This window comes from Schistocerca nitens, chromosome 2 (genome assembly GCF_023898315.1).
Source record: "Schistocerca nitens isolate TAMUIC-IGC-003100 chromosome 2, iqSchNite1.1, whole genome shotgun sequence".
Taxonomy (NCBI): domain Eukaryota; kingdom Metazoa; phylum Arthropoda; class Insecta; order Orthoptera; family Acrididae; genus Schistocerca; species Schistocerca nitens.
Window position 1 is genome coordinate 997,421,272 of NC_064615.1, and position 20,732 is coordinate 997,442,003.

Below are 20,732 nucleotides of genomic sequence, written 5' to 3' on the forward strand. Positions count from 1 at the left end.
ATTGGCAGTACTCCCCTAAAACTTCTTATAAACACTACAGGATGAACATTTTTCTTGTCTGGGTTGTAGATCTGGAATTGACGTTGTTTCAGCATTTTCTCCTCAGTATTGCTTTCACAATTACAGTCATTATGACTACCCTCATAATGTTGTGATTGATGTTGATTGCAAAAACGAATGTGTGCATTAATGTCCCTGTCTGTACTTGATCGGTTAAATAATGTAGCGCTTTGAAAATCGACATTGCAACATTGGTACCCAGAGAAGCAGAAGAATTGTTAAAGTTGATTGGAAAACCATGAAGAGATATTCAGTCAAAAAGCAGGGACCACCTTATTGGATCAAAATAAAATTGCACAAACCATATTTTGTGCCTACATATAAAATACCTTAAGCAAGGTAGGAAGCTGTCGAAAAGGAACCCCAAAGGATGTTGTCATCTGGATTAATCAGACGAGCCAGGAGTCAATTTAACAGCCCTTTGTTGATGGTCATTAAAAGGAACAAGAATTTTCGCTTGGTTGTTGGTAAGAGACAAGTGAATAAGATATCTGAATCTGAAAGAGACTGACCTGTAAATATCAAAGAGATACTTCAAAGCTTTAAAGGAAGAACAATATTTGCAAGGCTAAATTTGACTAGTTAGTCATTTTTTATTTAAAGCATCAGGAGGAGGAGATGAAGACTGGCAAAGTAGCAGGAGTGGATGGGGTGACCATAAAAATGATGGAAGCAACAGGATCCATAGGATTACAATGGCTGCAGCATGACCATCAAAATCCTCTTTTCTAACTCTGCAAGTCCTGTGAAGCTACAACGATTTGTTAATTTTTAATAGCCAATTGAAAGTTAATTTTTGAATAGCCCTTGACCTCCTCCTACGTCTGATGCTTGCCTCCCCCATTCCCTTTCCCCTTTTCATCTACCTTTTCCATTGTCCTCACAAAATGTGGATCCCTTATATCCAGAGATCAGAGTGATCTCCCTTTCCTTTTTAACCTGCCCTCAGTCTGTCTTTCCTGTTGTGTTGGAAATAAGGTGAGGAATGTCTCGTTGAACTGTAAAACTTTCTTCCAGTCATAGCTGGTTCATATTGCACCAGTTTGGCATTATTTGCAGTGTGCTGATGAATTAAGCTACCCATATGACAGATTGAACATTGAAATGTGTATGTAGTTCTCACAGTAAACTTAGAACTGACAGCTTTTGTAGCTGATTTTTGCCTCTGCATTTTCTTTGAGATTGTTTCAAAAGATAACAGTTCTACCTTGACAGGTGTATGCCGGCAATTTGGCCATTGGTTTACTGGTGATCAACAGTGTATTATTTTAATTCCATACATTCACATCTATTTATGGTGATCTCTTGGGTCAACCCACAAAGCCTTTTCTTCTCATTAAAATGCATAGGCAAAGGAGAAGAGAAGACAGTGTGTAAGAGTGATACAAATATTTGACATACTTTTTTTCTAGGGTAATTTTATGAAGGCAGCTATCTTGTGGAATCGTTATGTCTCCAGTTTCAAGAAGAGGTTGTCGCCAGCAGTTGTTGTTGATGTTTTGCGAATGGTTCCACAGAATGTGCAGATGGAAAACCTGGCACCATTTTTGCAATTCTTTGTGCCACTAGTTCTTCAGATTTGCCCCCAGTCAGTGGATGGAATTGTTGATTGGGCGTTTGAAAAAGTGAGGTGAGTTAAATGCTTATTATGGACATTTGGGAAATTGCTGTCACTGTTATATAATGCTTTGTGAAATCATTATGTAAAAACATCAGCTAACGCATTTACTTGACAAAACTGAGTTCCGGTTAACATTGTCTTCTGTACTCTGCATTTTGTTCAGATACGCTTTAGGTTTTGTATCATCAAATAATTCGAAGTTGAACAATTCCTTAGTTTTTTTGCACCCCCAGCAAAGTCTGCAGAGCTATAACAAAATTCTGATTAGGAAATATGTACACAGCTCTGGACAGCAAGATGCTAGACGTTTAACAATATACACATAGCAGTGTGATTTAATCTGTTTCAAGGAATAAACAATTTTTCAAATTTGACCCTCTACCCATTGCATATTCTTATTTTATAGTTTGTGTCATGGCCCAACACAAATTCAGCATATCACTTCTCCAAACCCTGTAGTTAGTGGAAACCAAAATAGATGCTAAATTAATGGCGGGAAACATTGTAGAGATTAAATCTTAAGAATGAAGTAATGTGAGCCAAAATCAGTACCAATGAGCAAAGCCACAATAGCCTTACACAACAGACAATCAAGAGTTCCAAATCAGAGTCGAGACACAGGAAAGTGAAGTAACATCTATGGTCAGTAATTGGCCTACAGAACCTCCAGTAATGAGATGCAGACTAGTGACTGACCTATATGGACATTATTTGTTTCCCGTAGAGGGCCATTGGCCATTCCTGTGCGATGTGTTTGCCACTTTGACTGGAGTCGCAGCAGCTCAAAGCAGAGTTAAATCCCACACAGACAATATTGCTGCCTCTATCTGATTCTGTGTTGATAATACTGGAATGGCTGTATATCTAAAGCTACATTTTTATCCACACACTGCATACCACTGTGAAGAACATGTCAGAGGGTACTTTGCATTGTACCAGTTATTAGGGTTTCTTCCCATTCCATTCACTTACAGAATCGGAAAGTGTGGTTGCAGTGAAAGGACTGCTTTAAATTGAAGCTTTCCACACACACACACACACACACACACACACACACACACTAATGCACACATCACCACTTCTGTGGCCACTGTGGAAAGCAACTGCCCCTTACGTTAGCAGCAGTTTGGCTTAGTGATGGGGGTGAGGAGGGGAACGGGGTATCTACATCTACATGATTCATCTGCAGTTCAAGTGAAGTGCCTGGCAGAGGGTTCATTGAACCACTTTCAAGCTATCACTCTAATGTTCCTCTTTTGAACAGTGTGCAGGAAAAATGAACACGTAAGTCTTTCTGTGTGAGCTCTAATATCTCTTGTTTTATTGTGATGATCATTCCTTGCTATGTAGGTGGGCACCAACAAAATATTTTCACACTCTGAGGAGGAAGTTGGTGATTGAAATTTCATGACAAGGTCCTGCCACAACGAAAAACCCTTTTATTTTAATGATTTCTATCCTAATTAATGTGTTGTACATGTGGCACTCTCTCGTATTTTACGACTGTGCGAAACAAGCTGCCCTGCTTCTTACTTTTTCGATGTCCTCCATCGATATTATCTGATGCTGCTCCCAGATATGCAGCAATACTGCAGAAGAGGACATAAAAGTGTATTGTAGGCAGTCTCTTTAGTAGACCTGGTGCATTTTCGCAGTGTTCTGCCAGTAAATCACAGTCTTTGGTTTGCTTTAACCACAACATTATCTTTCTGATTTTTCCAGCTTAAGTTATTCATAATTATAACCCCTAAATATTTAGCTGAATTTACAGCGTTTAGATTTTAGTGGTTTCATCTACATCGATGTTCTGCGAACCACCAGTCATTAGGGTTTCATTCTATTCCATTAATGTCTGGAGCATGGGAAGAATGATGGTTTGAATGCCTCTGTGCGTGCAGTAATTATTCTTATGTTATCGTCAAGATTCCTATGTGAGCGATACATAGGGGATTGTAGTACATTTTGAGAATCATCATTTAAAGCTGTTTCTTGAAATGTTGTTAATAGACTTTCTCGCGATAGTTTACCATCCATGCTGCCCATCTCTGTGTATGTTCAATAATCCCTGTTAGTCTTGTCTAGTACGGATCCCACACACTTCACCAATATTCTAGAACTGCTCGCAAAAGTGTTTTGAATCAATCTCATTTGTAGACTGACTGTGCTTCCACAGTATTCTGCCAGTGAACCGAAGTTTACCACCTGCTTTATCCACGACTGAACCTATGTGATCATTCCATTTCAAATCCCTAGAAAGTGTTGAATGAGTTGTCAGATTCCTACAGTGATTCATTGATATTATACTGTAGGATACTGTGTGTCTTCATTTTGTGAAGTGCAGAATTTTATATTTCTGAACATTTAGAACAAATTGCTACCTCTGCACCACTTTGAAATGTTGTCAAGATCTTACTGAATATTCATGCAGCTTCTTTCAGATAGCACTTCATTATAGATAACTTCATCATCTGCAAAAAAGCCTGATTTTACTATAAATATTGTCTGCAAGGTCGTTAATATACAACATTAACAGCAAGGGTCCCGACACACCTGAAGTTACCTTTACATCTGAAGATGACTCTACATCTGAAGATGACATGCCGCATCCTCTCTACCAAAAAGTCCTCAATCCACTCCCAAATTTCACTTGGTACCCCATATGGTCGTACTTCCGACAATAAGCACAGGTGTGATACAGAGTCAAATGCTGATGGTGTTGGGACAGCAACCATCCACAAATTTACTTTCAGTTCCTTTATTCAAAGAGTACCGTTACTGGTTTTGAATCTTTATGATTAATCTTCAGACGGTTTATATGCTTTCCTTATAACATGTGGTGCGTTTTTTACAGATTAATTGTCCTAAAATATAAATAATACATAATTACAAGCACGCCACATACAGATGGTTGCGTTACAGATTTTCATTGGATGTGACTTGTGTGAAATGTTGGTTTGCTGTGTTTGTTTTCATAACATTCGTCCAACAGATGTGAATGTATTCACGGTCTTCATGCTGCAGTAATTAGCTCCATGTGCATTTTACAAATAAGTGATGATAATGTCACAAAATTTGATCCAGTTTCCAAAACATTTTTTAATGAAATAGTATCCTGTTTTGAAAAGGATCTGTTTACCCAAAGATTTAATATTCAGTTCATCACAGATGATGAAACTTTTGTCTTGATAATGTTGATCTGTTTATGTTTCAGTGTTGTGATATTCAAATTTGATGAGGTAACTTTAATCCTTACTGGCAGTTTTAATTTTCTAACAGTGTTACAGTTAGATTATAGAAGAAATTATGAGTGATTGATTTTATTTTATAAGTTTTATGGTTGATTGTTACAGACATTTTGAGCTCAAGAAATCTTGTTGGCTTGAAAATGCTGTTCATTTCCTTGAACGTCTCAGCAGTCTTGTGAACTTGCAAAAGGGGAGTGTAACTTCAAGCTTTGCTCAGTATAGTGCTGCTAAGACAAGAATACTCCATATGGTGAACAGTCTCAAAGATCTCAAAGAGCTACAGAAGAAGTATAATGTTCATATGAAACTAAATGACTTTGTTCAGGTAACGGAAATATTTGTCTGTTGTGAAAACGAAATTCTTAATTTTCTTTACCAAGAAATTGTTTTCCTATACAAAACTTTGAATTTGAAGTTTCGTGGCAACAAATATGGCTTAGTCTGTGTTGTGCATACACATCTGAAAAATTGATTAGTAAATGAGAAATGTGTATTGTGCTTTAAGGTGGTTAAATATTTGATTCTTTGATGGAGATTTTATTACACTATGTTCTCAGCACAAGGAAATGGTTGAAAGGCAAGTTTCATTTGAATATTTGCAGTGTGCAGTGGGAGATATTCTTCAGTGTTGGGGTAAATCTCTATGACTATTTGAGTTTGTGCTAAGCTTACCCAGTTTGTGCTGAAAGAATATATGCTTACATAGTTTGCCATACAATGGAGCTGACTTTGTTGAGCTTGGAAGTGTGCAATAAGTGATGAACTGTGGATACACAACTTTGTGATTTTTTTGGGGGGGGGGGGGAGGGAAGAATTTGTAGGCTCATGAAGTTTGTTGCATTTGGTAAGGGATGTGAGGCCCATTGGCTGATATCAGGCAAATGGCAAACATCTCAGGTAAATCTTACGGATTTAGCTGGTTAAGGGTTTTGTGAACCCAGGCTTTCTGATTTAGGGACTCTGTGAGAGTCCATATATCTCAAACTCTTCTCATGCAGCAAAAGTTGATGGACTTGTGATAGATTCTCCTTAGTTACTCATAACTGTAATTATTATTAGCTCTACTGAAGGAGCAACTTAAAAACTTAGAGATAAAACACTGTTTAATCTTCACTCTTTATATGGCTCCCTATCATTGCTATTTAGAGAGAAGTTTTTAACGTGAACATACAAAGAAGCCTTAATGCCATTGACATTCTTGTCTGTCAGACATTTGAGTTATCAGTATTCCTTGGAGCAGCGTTCGGTGCAGATGTCTCTTTGCTGCGCTTGTAGGTGGCATTAGACACAGCTCGACCGAACTCTGTGCCGTACAGAGCCCAAAAGGAATACCTAAGACAGACGATGACAACAACAACAACAACAACAAACTGTGATTCCAACTAGGGATAATCTTAATCTTTGAGCTCCTCTTCCCACTAATGAGAAACTTGTCATTCTGGTTCATTAAAATGCTACTACAGCACCAGTCCCCTACATTCATCAGAATTATTACTTATAAAACCAAGGAAAATTTCATACCCTCACAACTCAAGTGTCGCCAGTCCTCTACAGCCGTGAGCTGTATGCGTTTTCAATCACTGTTGTGTGGCACAGGGAATGGGGATCTTGACTTAACTGCTCATATTGCGAGAATGATACAAATCTCATAAAATATCAGCTGAGTGGTGTGGGGGAGGGGGGGGGGGGTTGCAAGGTTTGTTACATGTTCGAAGATTGGTGTTGGCATAAAACCTTTAGGGCACCTACCACCCCCCAGTTGTATGAAACTTTCCCGGATAAGTGGGACCCTTATTTCCTTGGTTAATTTTGGAGTTCCAGAAAAGCCCTGCGCTCCCCTTCCCCACCCTTCTTTTTTGTTTTTACCGTGTATGAAAACCTCACAGTGCATGAGATGGGTATGAGCACTCACTAGTGGCCCAACTACCAAATGTAGCTCTGTTGGTTTGCATGCCAGTGTGTGGTAAAAGTCAAAGGAAATATTTAAATAGTAATGGATCACATTTATTTCTAAAATTAAAATAAAAGGAGGAATGTGTAACAAGCTGTCTCCATTTTACATCCATAAATTATTAAAGGAAGTGATTAAAAAAACTCATCTGTAACTAAAAACATTGAACTGGCATTCTTCTTGTGCAGTTACGTATAAAGTCATATGTTTTAAATGTTCTTAAATGTAAAATTGTGTATTTCACAAAACACAGGAAAGTACCGTCTTATAACTACAATATCAATGAGTCACAGTTGGAATCTGCTGGGGTGTAACAATTGCAGGGATATGAAATGGAATGATCATGCAGACTCACTCACTAGTAGACAAGGTAGGTGACAGATTTCAATTGATTAGCAGAATAATGGGAAAGTGCAGCCAGTCTACGAAGGAAATTCTGTTAAAGTCTCCTGTGTGGCCCATCTTACAGCATTTTTACGAGCTCTGGTGCCATCAATCGAGTCTAGTGGTTAGCGTCACTGACTGGCTAGCTGCAGGTCTCCAGTTACAACCCAACCACCAACAGTTATTTGTTATTTTTTCATGTTTATCATTTCTGGACAGTTCTTGAAATATTTTATGTTTGTATAGCTGAAATATTGAATGATTGTGTAAATACTAGCATTCTGGAATATTCAATATTTGTGTTAATACCTGCACTCTCCATCCAAGTCAATTCTGTTCTGGCTGTATGTTGATGTTCTTAGTAAACTTGATTCCAGTGCTAAGTGTTATCTTTTATTGATAAAATAGCTTTCAGATTTCGACTAGAGGTTGGTTACAGTGTGAAATTGTTCAGTGGAGACACTGAGTATTTCAAAACAGTTAAATCATGGTGGCTCCAATTTGGCAATGTATAAGCACTCTCCTACATGGACAGGAACCAGAATACAAATGATACATCATTCTTAAGGCCTCTATATATTGAAGAGGCCAGTAAATTCTAAACCGTCAGTATGTCAGCTGCACATCAGGCATCCCATCAGTGTTTTCTGGAGATGCTGGTAAAGATCTGACGAAATGGCTAGAAGGATGTGACTGAGTCGCCAAAGACGAAAGGTGAGATAACACCTTCTACTTGGAAGGCACAGCCCGCTGAAGAGAAGCTCAGTATCTGGGACAGATTTCAGGTCGGACTGAAGAAAACCTTTGGTGACAGTCTGCAGCAAGTCCGCTTAGAAGAAGAAAAGTTGAAGAACAGGGCCCAACTTCCTAGGGAAACAACACAATCATACTTGTAATATCTAGATTTCTAATCCATTCCACTGTTGTGGCATGGGCATTCATAAAATCATTCAACATGCCCTTATAGCATGGTAGGTTGCACTCATCATTTATATGTCTGATAGATGGTTTCAGCACACCACAGTCACACCTCTGGGAGTCCACAATACCCCATTTATAGAGTGAGCCAAACATCGACCACAGCTTGTATAGATTTTATTTAATTTGATCTATGGTTTCCTGTCAAATTTGACAACTACAGTATCACAGCTATATTTCTCGAACCATTCCTGTTCTTGGTAATTTGCAATGTGTTGGCAGTTCTTATTCCAGGGGTCTCTTACTTTGCTGTTACTTGTAACCAGCTGTTTAGCATATATTGGTGAGTGTCTCGAATGGAGCCTATTTCTTCAGAAGTGTCTGATGAAAGAGGTAGGATCAACTACCGAATGTGGTCCTGTGGCAATTACGGAAGTTGCCATACCTTGCTTCGCTGGACAGAGTACACAACAGACAGCAGCCATGAACGTTGAACCTATATGTGAGGAGGTAATAGAGAATGTTGAAGAGGTGTATTGATCTTTGGCATCAATCTACATTTGGTGGATAGATGAAAACACTCTGGCTGTTGGTCTGTTTTCACTGTTGACTCTCTGGACATGTTTGTTACTACAGCAGAGAGAGAGAGAGAGAGAGAGAGAGTGAGTGAGTGAGTGAGTGAGTGTGTGTGTGTGTGTGTGTGTGTGTGTGTGTGTGTGTGTGTGTGAATTACTGATGACTGAACAAAATTATGATGACACCCTGGACTGCTTGAAAGGAGCAAAGTATTTCTCTACTATGTACTTGAGGACAGGCTAATGGCAAATTGAGGTTGGTGAGGCTGACTGGGAAAATGCTTCGTAACTCCTGATAGATCTAAGAGTTTAAAGTTATGTTGTTTTGGTTGTGTAATGCTCCAGCTACCTTTGAATGTATGACAGACAACCTACTTCTATGTGATGTTTAAAGCTTTCCCGGCGTACTGATTGTTCCATAAAAACACGGGAGAACTGCCGGATATCAGTAACTTCCTGCCACGTGGCAGGAAGTTACTGATATCCGGCAGTTCTCCCGTGTTTTTATGGAACAACCTACTTCTAGATCTTAAATGGACAGTGCACCTTGGCTATCCGCATGGCATTGTCATTTTTTCAAAGTCATTTGAAGAACATCTAAGCCACCTGACAGCCATGTTATAGATTTGCACCTGAATCCAAAAAAGTCTCTCTTTGTTGCCCAAGCAATAAGAATCTTGGTGTTCCTAGTGAATGGCGATGGAATCCATCCTGATCAGAGAAGATAAGAGCAGTCACAGATTTTTTCAACTCTTCAGGACACTTGTGATTCAAGAAGTTTCCTTGGCAATACTGCCTCTTATGACATTCACATACAAATCGCGAAGCAAAGACACCATGGGCTCACACCGCTCTATCTGCTCCATAGTCGTAAGGCCGAAATGACAGTGGCTACACTGTTCCCTTTCTGACCAGATGATGATTGCATGAAATTCCTTGTCGCCAGTACTGAAGGAGCAAGGCAGATGGCTCGTGTACGATCCCTGGACACCCTGGAGAAAGGTGGTGTGGTATAACACCAAGCATCTGTCATTGAGATACAGCCTGGATTTTTACACCTGTGTGGAAAACAAGTCTTTCGGAAAGGTACTAAAGTGCTCCTTTGGACTGTATCATATCCTTCGTTGCTTGTCAGATGTCACATGTGAAGTTGAGGATTATGACCCTTCAGCAAGAAGACAAAAGCACAGAGATGTCATCCATGTCCTCCATGTGAAGCCCTAGTAGAGTCCAAAGGCACAGATCGATGATGGGAGGTCCAAGGAAACTGCAGACCCGCTTGGCGATCATGAAATTTCAACAAGAAAGACTGTCTTCAATGCTAATCTTAGTAGTGAAGAGAATGTAACAACACAACCAGAATGCAAGGAGCCACCATTGCTGTCACACAGAGGACCAGTGACAATATTTGGATCCAAGGTACTGTAGTCAGCTCCATTGAGAGCTTGTGAAACAGCAGGTCCCTGTTTTTCAGGAGAGGGAGCAATGCTCAAGTTCTGGTGCCGTCAGTGTGCTGTAGTAGTTACGCTGCTGTCTGGTGTGATGAGAGTTGCCAATTTGAACCCAACCACCTATAATTATTTGTTATTTCATATTTGTCGTTTGCGGAAGTTCGTGAAATGGATTATTTTTGTGATGTGTGTACCGTATTTACTCGAATCTAAGCCGCACTCGAATCTAAGCCGCACCTGAAAAATGAGACTCGAAAGAAAGGGAAAAAAATTTCCCGAATCTAAGCCGCACCTGAAATTTGCGACTCGAAATTCAAGGGGAGAGAAAAGTTTTAGGCCGCACATCCATATCGAAACAAAGTTGGTCCATTGTGATATGAGACACAATTTACGTCGAATGAATGACGATACAGCGACAGTAGTTTGGTTCGAGTCGTAAGCTTAGCAGTTAAGCTTTATGAGGTAGCCATTGCTATGCGTCAGGCGCTCTGTCCGTATTTGTAAGAGTACCCTTCCTTTTTCACGTGCTCCGTCTGGTTTGAATCAATTGCTTATTTTGCTTTGATCTGATAAGTGCCGTTTTCTTTGTTATAGGTTTTCACGTCACTCTAAGCTGAAAATGCATTACTGTTTACGGCCTGTCGCCGCTCGCGGCACGGCTTGCTTTTGTGCGTGCTACCGCCGCTAAAAAAAAAAAGAAAGAGAGAGAGAGAGAGGGGGGGGGGGAATCGTCTCATTAGCGAAACAGTGGCAAGATATTGCTATTTGTTGTTACTTACACTGCTGCTTTCTTTGATAATGATCAACAAGAACCAAATAATAGACTGCATATGATAGAACATGTTCTGAACGAGAGTTAGGCGAAAATTTTTCTCCGTTTGAAAATCTTTGCGGCCGCTTCTTTAGTACATCAAATTCTGCACAGAAATTAGAGTCATCTTAGATTTAAAAATCTAGTCAGTTGCCATGCTTCATTTCTGACTGTATCACTATTATGCATAAGAATAATACGAATATAAACATGACACGATACGTATATTCTTCCACGTTTGCTGTTGTCTCACTTTAGTTTCGTAGTTTATTAGGTAGACAGGATTTAAATGAGATAGCAGCAAACGCGAAAGAATACATGGCAAAATGTTTATATTTGTATTATTATTATGGCGAAGAGAATACTGCATGTGATTCACATTTCATCAGGTTCCTATTAGCAACCATCTCTTCTCACAGGTAGGAAAAAATTCAGAACGTAGAGTTGGCCATATTGACAAACATCCTAAACAGTCTTGCCAGTCGGATTTTCGTAGTACATTGAAATTCTGCTACATTCGAAGATGAACAATACGGAATTTGTATTTACTTCGTTGGATAATGTATGAAAATGCAGTGGTCGAAACTCAGGGCGGAGAAAAAAAGCTTGTCTTCCACCTTTTTTAATTTATTTACTGATGCAGATGTTTTGGTGCCAGTATTTATCTTTGTGCCTACAAAGCATGCCTGTGTAGCGCTATATATATTCGACAGCAGAAGTTAGTTGTAGCGGCACCTACCAACATTTTTCAGAACTTACGCTTGCTTTGCACTCGATTCTAAGCCGCAGGCGGTTTTTTGGATTACAAAAACCGGAAAAAAAGTGCGGCTTAGATTAGAGTAAATACGGTATATCTCGAACACTCTGTGGACATGTAAATACCAGCTTTCTGGAATATTTGATGTTTGTGCAAAAAACTGCACTCACCAACCAGGAGATGTGACTGTATATTGGTGTTCTTGACAAATGTGCTTCGGTGCTAACTTCTGTGCTTCATTGACAACCGAGCTTTCATATTTGGGCTTGAGTGTGGTTACAACATGACAGTATTGCCAAAGTGTGTGGGACCAATGCCAAACACTATTAACAGAGGCACTGAACATATGTAAGAAGACTGACATGATTGCCACAGGTTTATTTGACCTACTGGAAGTGTTGCAGAAGTAATGGAAAACCTGAATTGGAAGACTGAATAACTTGGAGGTAGCTGCCACTGATTCTGCAAAAGCTTCTTTTGAAAGTTTGAGAGAAGAATCTGGAGGTATTCTTCAACCCCATGCATATCGCTCTCATATTGACTATGAAGTTCAGATTAAGCGGCCGCTAGATGGTCAGTAACATTGACAATATTTTCCGGATGCACAGTAATATTGACTGTGTAGGAGTGGGCTGGATGGGTTGTGCAATAATATTGAGAACGTCAAAATCTTGGAAATATGTTGCACTGCCATCTGTGGGCAGCATTGATAATATCCCTGACAGTCTGTCGCATGTTACACAGACCAAGGTGGTTAGGTTAGGTTACATTAGGTTAGGTTTGTTGTATGGATAATGAGTTCAAAAGAAGATGAAAGAGCATTATTATAAGAGTGTATCAAAATGTATAAATGATTGTAAGCATTGTGGGATGTTGGGGCAGACGAGTACAAAAACGGAAGTGTTAAGAATGGTGAACCATATAATTTGTTGTTCAGAAAAATTGTGAACGACCATGAGGGAAGATGTTTTTAAAATATTCAGTATTGTTAAGTAATGAAAACCACGTCAGCTGTATTACGTGTTTATTGTGTCATTACTGTTTTCATTCTTATAACATCTTCAGATTGCCGAGTGGTGCCAAAATCATGGTATAAATGGTCTGGTAGACATATAAAATTTTACTGACAAAATTCTGAAACAGTGATCATAAAATATGCTGCCAACCACCCGGCAGAGCAGGCACTACATGCCTCTTACACTATCCAGTTTTTGAAGCAATAAGAAAAGAGGGGAGGCAGCTATCTGCATCATGAAGGACAACAATGGACAAAGGACTAGAGTTGTCAGGTCTGGCCAGTTTGCTGTTAAAACACTGTGAAATGGCCATTACGAGATGTGAATGCCTGTCACTGATATCTATTGAAGCAGATGGAACATGATACACTGGCAGTTCACCAGAACATGGAAGATGAGAATAGCCTTTCTTAAACATGTCTCTGCTGCAGCCATATGCAGGAAGAAACCTATGAAGCTTTTACTGATTTTACGAAGTCCATCATAGACACATATTTAGACTAATTATAGCATTGAGCATTTAAGTGTATGCTCCATACGTGTTTGGAGTGGGAAGCAACCGCAACTTGTGGCACCATGCTAAGTATCTTCTGTCATGTATTTCAGTGGCTTGGATGTATGTAGATCCTGTCAGGCAGATCATCATCATCATCATTGTTAATGTAAGAAGGTGTGCTTGAAAAGCACAATGTGCTCATCTATGTTAAAGATGTTGTGTCCTCCTATGATGTGTTGTTTGAAGTAAATGAACTTGAAAAGTAATGGTGTTAAGAAGGTGCTATTTACCTCAACATATGTTCTCCTCAAGTCACTGTACGGTGCCTGGTGGACAATACCTTGTAACACTACTAGTCATTTCCTTTCCTGTTCCACTCGCAAGTGGAGCAAGGGCAAAAGTCTTCTGTATGGCTCTGTGCTTGCCCTAATTTCTCTTATCTTTCTGGTCCTTATGTGAAATGTACATTGGTGGCAGTAAATCGTTCTGCAGTCAACTTCAAATGTCGGTTCTCTAAATTTTCTCAGAAGTGTTCTGTGGAAAGAATGTCTTCTTCCTTTCAGGGGTTCCTATTGAAGTTCATGAAGCTTTGGAAATGGGGAAGGATATGAAAAGGATAAACAGTAAGTTAGAGAAATAACAACCATTCCGCTGTAACCTTTGATTCACCAGTTTTGCCAAAATATATCAAGGCAAGTTTCTTTTATCATAAAGTGTGGCCATATATTCCAAATTCCATGATTTGTTATTAATGTTAGTGTAATTTGCTCAGTAACTTCAAGAGTTACGAGCACAGAAATCAGTTAATGAGAGGCAGATGTAGTAGATGAAGAAGGAATTGTGTAAATTCCTTGAGAGGTTATGCTGGTTGGGGCTGCATACATCCTGTATTCATTCAAGAAGCAAAATAGTTCAAGAAATGTGGCTGACAAAACGGTGTCATATATTTGGGGGGAGGGGGGAGCAAAGGAGTTTCAAAGACAGTACTGCCTCCTGCTTGTGCAACATCATTTGAATCAGCCCCAAAAATTTGCAAATTGCCCATAGCAAGAATTTCTACTTAAATTCCTTGGTGTGCACTGTTCTGAGAATAATCTAGTCTGCACTGGTGCCTTTGTAGGGGCTGTGGTACTTCGTAGCTTCCTCACTTAATGCTGCTTCTAGAAATACTGTTTGCAGTCTTCCGTGGGATAGTTTATGTTTATCTTAAAGAATCTTCCAATTCGTACTCTTCAGCCTTTGCATGAATCTTTCCTGTGGTTTAAACATGACCATTTGTGCTAACCCTTCTTTGGATGCATTCGATATCCTCTGTTAGTCCTGCTTGGTATTCGTCGCACACACTTTAGCACTGTTCTAGGAAGGGTTGCATGAATGTAAGCAATCTTCTTTTTTTGTCTGATTGCATTTTTCGAACATCCTACCAGTGAACCAGTTCGCCATCTATTTCAGCTGTGGCAGAATTTATGTAATCATCCCATTTCATATTCCCATGCACCCAGAAATTTGTATGAGTTGCCAATTCCATTTATGACTCTTTGAGGCTTTAATTACAGAATACTACGTTTTTTGACCCGGGCAATAATATTTCGGGGTCTCCTACAGCTATCTTTATCTAGACTTGATGGAGAGTAATAAAATGGAACACCTGCTGCCATTCTTATGATGTTGTTTTTTATATAGCTACCATTTTCGGTGATTCAGTACACCATATTAGGGCCCCCCCAGGGGGCTCGCCACTTGCTATTCTTTTTGCCCTCCCTTGGGGAACATGTCTGGGGTGTTTTTGGGAATGTTCTGCATTGTCTGTAGCTGTCATAAGAACAGTCTCACCACTGTTCTTTTGTTCCCTTCTCCTTTCTCGTTCACCTTCTCCTATCCTTCCTCCACTTCGGCATTTGAGGCTCCTCTTTTTCTTCTTCCTCCCTGTGTGCTCTGAAGGCTGGCCCAAGTGTCTGATGCATAACAGGTGACTGGGTAACGCATAATTCCCAGACCCGGGTCAACAGGTAGGGTTCGCACATAGCCCCTGGGACAGGCCAGGCCAGGCCAGGCCAGGCCAGGCCCAGGGAGGGGTGACTGCTTGAGCTGCTACCTTACCAAATTGCCGATTGGTCCCTCTGGGGGGGTGTGACCTGAAGTGTAAACAGTCACCTAAGGTGGATGATCCCTCTTGTGAAGGGGGCCCCAGTTGGAAGGAGCGCACCATTGGAAATGCAGGCAATCGTGGGGATTTTCCTGCAATGAACCAGTCATCTTCACATTTAGTGTCTATGAAACATAAACGGAATGAGGCTAACGATTCAAAGACCCTTTCAGCTGCACCATGGTTCCTTGTGGTTTCATACTCTGAAGATGGTCAGTCCTTCACGATGGTAAATTTGTTTATTATTCAGAAATGTGTTGATGCAGTTGCCGGCCCTGTGAAATCCTGCTCTCGTTTACAGAATGGCACTTTGCTTTTGGAGACTACTTATGATTCTCAAGCACAACAACTGCTTGCTGCTTCGCTTCTCCACGGCTATCCTGTTCACGTCGTTGCCCATAGAACTCTGAACTCTTCCCGTGGTGTTATTTACACTAGGCTGCACGACAGTCTGACAGAAGCCAAAATCCAAACATACCTCTCTGATTAGGGTGTCACTACCATCCATTGTATGATGGAAAAAGGTAGGTGTTCCTTAATCCCCACGCGCACTCTTTTTCTCACATTTGATAGAGTAGTGCTTCCGTCCAAGATCAAAGCAGGCTATGAAGTTATCACAGTCTGGCCATACATTCTGAACCCAATCCACTGCTACTAGTGTCATCATTTCAACCACACTCGAATGTCTTGTTGACACCCAGCTAAATGTGTAGCATGTGGTAGGGATGTGTAGGAGAATAATTGTCCACCTCCTTCTCCCCACTGTGTCTACTGCAATGGCGATCATGCTGTGTCCCCTAGAGATTGTCCTGTGGGCTGTCCCAAGAAAGCCGGGTAAAGGAAAAAGTTCCTTAACTGATCGCTCGCAAGTTATTGACTAGTTGCAAATGCTGCATACGTATAGTATTGTTCTTGTTACATCTCGTTCCCTGAAGGACATGGCCACATAGACATGACCCCTCAAATTCAGCTCTGAGGTTGTGAAATAGCCCAGTGTCATGGTAGCATTGCCGTCCCCTCATCCAGCTGTGCAACAAGCCATCAAACTCTTGTCTCAAGGGGCGAAGTCACCAGCTACACAACCAGCAGGCCAGAAAGGACAGCAGAAATACTCCTGTGAAGACTGCCTACTTCCCTTCAGCCAACCTACACCTGAGTCTTCCTCTGCTAACCGGAAAGGCTCAAAGAAGTCCAACAGAGGCAAACTATTATCTCCTTCGTTGACGCGACGATCCTCTTCAACGGTGTCGCCATGTGATACCTCCCCTGGCCACCCTCCATGTCACCAGAGCGCACCACTAACCATTTTTCTGTATTGGACTCCAAAGGCCAACAGCACAAGAAAACCAATTCTTCTATGGATCCCATGGAGCAGGATCATTCTGCATCTGTGCCCTCTAGCAGTGAGTCTTCACAGGCTGGCTCTCACCAGCCACCAAGGTAACACCCCTTCGTTTTTTCCTCATCATGACTTTCCTCCAATGGAATGTTCACGGACTTCAATTCAACAAAGAGGATTTATGGTTGCTTTAAAATCGTAGTTTGAGCGTTCACATTTCTTCCCAGTTCGTTTCGACCCCACACCCTCTCCCCTCTGCGGATCCGGGGGTTAGAATAGGCCTGCAGTATTCCTGCCTGTCGTAAGATGTGACATAAAAGGAGTCTCTCACGTTTCGGCCTTTATTTGATGGTGCCCTGTAGGGTTTGACCTCCGTACTTCCAAATTTTTCCGAAGAGCGAGCCAATTGGGCAAGGATGCCTTCCATGGTGCACCGTGTGCATTGTGCATTGATATCTTTAGCCAGTTTTCTTGTCGTCGCATTGCAGTCCCACTCACTCTCCATCTCTTAAGCGAGGATACGTTCCTGGGTGCGTTTTCCACCATGCACTATACAGTGTCGATTTCTGCATTGACGACGACCATTGACTTCTTTGCACCTAATTTCTAGCATGGTAGCCAGTCGGTTGTGGTGGGGTCACCATGTACCCTGTTGGTTGTAGCCTCCTGACAACACAGGGATTACTCTGCTGATGCCTGCGCTGTTAACTCCCCACGTATGCCAAGGAGTAGATGCCTATCTCCCTGGGGCATCGGGATTCCCGGCAATGGCCATCCTGCCAGGTGGCCCTTGCTGCAGCTGGGTGGCACCTGTGGGGAGGGCTCTTGGTCGGAGTGGGTGGCATCAGGGCAGATGACACGCAGTGATGCGTGGCACATCTTCTATTGCTGGTGGCCAGCCGCCAGCAGTCTCTAAGCGTTCCAGGGCTCAATTTAATGCAAACATGTATGACTCCAAATCGTTTCCCTCTCTGGCCACACCATGGGAGGAACGAAAGGCTAATGTAGGCAGTGAAGCTTATTTGCCCAGGTACCTAGTATGTAAGAGAGCTGACAGGAAGTCTTTCACGACGAAGAAGCCTCAGTTCTTTGTCGAGCATTTAGAGGACAAGTTTGGGGAGGTTGAAGGCTTGTCCAAAATGTGCTCTGGGTCAGTATTAATAAAAACAGCATCCTCTGCCCAGTCACGGGCATTACTCGCTTGTGACAAGTTGGGGAATGTTTCAGTTACCATCACTCCCCATAAGAGTTAAAAATGGTCCAGGGTATTATATTCCATAGGGACCTCCTTTTTTCAGTCTGATGACGAGCTGCGCGCCAATTTAAAGTGGCGAGGTGTTCATTTCATCCGGTGCATACATCGGGGTCCGAGGGATAATCAGGTTGCTACCGGCGCCTTCATCTTGGCCTTCGAGGGTGATAAATTGCCTAAGAAGGTCAAGGTGATGGTCTACCGCTGTGACGCCAAGCCCTATATCCCTCCCTCGATGTGGTGCTTTAAGTAACGGAAGTTCGGTCATATGTCTTCCCACTGTACTTCCAGCCTCGCATGTAGAGATTGTGGACGCCCATCACATCCCAATACTCCCATCTGTGCCAACTGTGGAGAGCATCATTCACCTTGCCCACCAGACAGCAGGATTTTACAGAAAGAGTGGAAAATCATGGAATATAAAACCCTGGACTGACTGACCTACACTGAGACTAAGATGAAATATGAATGACTCCATCCTGTGTGAATGACTTCCCCTTATGCTGCCGCTACGACAACTGTGATAGCCCCATCAGTTCAGTGAAGTCCAGTCAGCTCCCCGAGCCGTAAGACTACACCTGCCCCCTTGACGATGGGGGGGCACTAGCCTCCCTGTTGCTCCTGCGCCACCTACTTCGGGAGCAACAACCCCCCCCCCCCACCTCTCCTCCCCCCTTCCACCCATCGGGGATGTCCATCCCCACTTATAAGCCGGAGTAGTGTCCCTCCCTTCCCAGGTTTTCCACCAGTGGGAAGGATGACACCCACCGGTGGCTGAAGTGCCCACAAGCTGGTCTTAGGGCTTCACGATCCTCTTTAGTCCTGGAGACCGAATCAGTGAAGCCCCCCCAGCCAGTGAAACCCAAGGAGCAGCGAGAAAAGTTCAAAAAGAAGACCTCTAAGACCAAGGAACTTGTGGTGGTACCCACCCCACCGCAACCTACAAGCTCTGCGTCTGAGGATGGGGTGGAGATTCTGGCATCCACTGAGGACCTAGATCTCACCGGACCCTCAGACACAATGGAAGTCGATCGCACGGGTACTCAATCGCTGGCAGCAGGTGATCCAGCAGTGTAATTTGCCTCCTCGGTCCCTTCATGCCTTTTTCGGCCCCGGACGATGTCATCCTCCAGTGGAATTGCAGCCGTTTTTTCCACCACCTTGTTGAGCTCTGACAACTTCTCAGCCTTCACCCTTTCTTCTGCATTGCTCTCCAGGAAACTTGGTTTCTGGCAATGCGAACCCCCGCCCTCCATGGCTATAGGGGTTATTATAAGAATCAGGCAGCTTATGAGAGGGTATCTGGTGGCAACTACATCAACGTCCTTAGCTCTCTTTATAGCGAGTGTGTCCCTCTTCAAACACCTTTAGAGGCTGTTGCTGTTCAGGTGTGGATGCCTCAGGTTGTTACTGTCTGCAGTCTCTATCTTCCACCGGATGGTGTTTTCCCGCAGCATGTATTGGCTGCACTGATAGCCCAATTGCCGCCACCTTTTCTGTTATTGGGCGATTGTAATGCCCATAACCCTTCGTGGGGTGGATAGGTGGCAACAGGCCGAGGCACTGTCATTGAGCAAGTGTTGGCACAGCTCGATCTTTCCCTCTTAAATAAAGATGCCTCCACACATTTCAGTGTGGCGCATGGCACGTACTCAGCCATCGACCTTTTGTTCTGCAGCCCTGGCCTTCTACCGTTTGTCCAGAGGAATGTGCATTACGACTTGTGCGGTAGTGATCGCTTTCCGATCTCTCTCTCTCTCTCTCTCTCTCTCTCTCTCTCTCTCTCTCTCTCTCTCTCTCTCTTTTCTTTTCTTTTTTTTTTTTTTTTTTTTTACTGCCCTAGTGTCACTCACCTGGGTGCCCCCCCCCCCCCCCCCTCCCAAGTGGGATTTGAATAAGGCTGACTAGGACTTGTTTGCTTCCATTGCCACTCTTGAGCCACTTTCTCATGGCGCCATTCATGTTGTGGTTCACACGATCACCACCGGTATCGTTTCTGCCGCAGAATCTGAAATTCTCTGTTCTTATGGGTCCCCTCGGGAGAGGACTGTGCCTGGTGGTCACTGGAGATTGCTGAGGCGATTAGAGATCAGAGGCAGGCCCTCTAAAGTGCGCGTCATTTATGTTGGCGACCGAGTTTAGGTTCGTTCTGCGCATCTGACATCACAAAACACAGTCAGCCAATGATCAGAGAACGACGTTGCCAGATCTCGACTGCAGAGCAGAGCACTGACGAGTGTCTTCAGTTTTAGAAACGTTCAGTCATAAATAAAGTAATAGAGCAAAAGCACTGTCTTGATGGCAGACATTCTTTTATAGAAAGTTTGGAAAAAGCATTCTTTATACCAATTGCTTCATATTCTATTAATTAATTAAACCAAATAAGCAATAAAACTCCTAATTCAGGCGATAGAAAGGAAAGGTGTTTGTATCAATCTCACTAACCGTTTTTTCGCAATAAAGAACAGCGGTAATTGTTTATTTCCTATTGTACTTCGACGAAGTGTGAGTAATTCATAGTCATACCAACAGTGTTTGTCAGTATTCTGCGTGACTTGTTAGACTCCTCATGGGGAAACAGTTTGATGAGCTGCACTAGCGTAACGGTTAAAGCAATTGGTTAGTAAGTGAAAGGTGAAGAGTTCAAACCTTGTGCGGTGCTAAATATTTTCTTTATTTAAAAACAATATGGAAGGGTCTTACTTCACGA

At 42.1% G+C, this 20,732-nt stretch overlaps 1 protein-coding gene across 1 annotated transcript in view; it reads left to right on the forward strand.

Moving 5' to 3' along the window:
- The window catches only part of LOC126235494 (uncharacterized), a 284,326-nt gene that overhangs the window by 107,192 nt on the left and 156,402 nt on the right, over window positions 1-20,732 (forward strand). Inside the window, exons 10-11 of the mRNA XM_049944213.1 lie at window positions 1,473-1,690; window positions 5,032-5,251. Of these exons, the coding sequence (XP_049800170.1) occupies window positions 1,473-1,690; window positions 5,032-5,251 (438 nt within the window). The remainder of the gene's footprint in view (window positions 1-1,472; window positions 1,691-5,031; window positions 5,252-20,732) is intronic.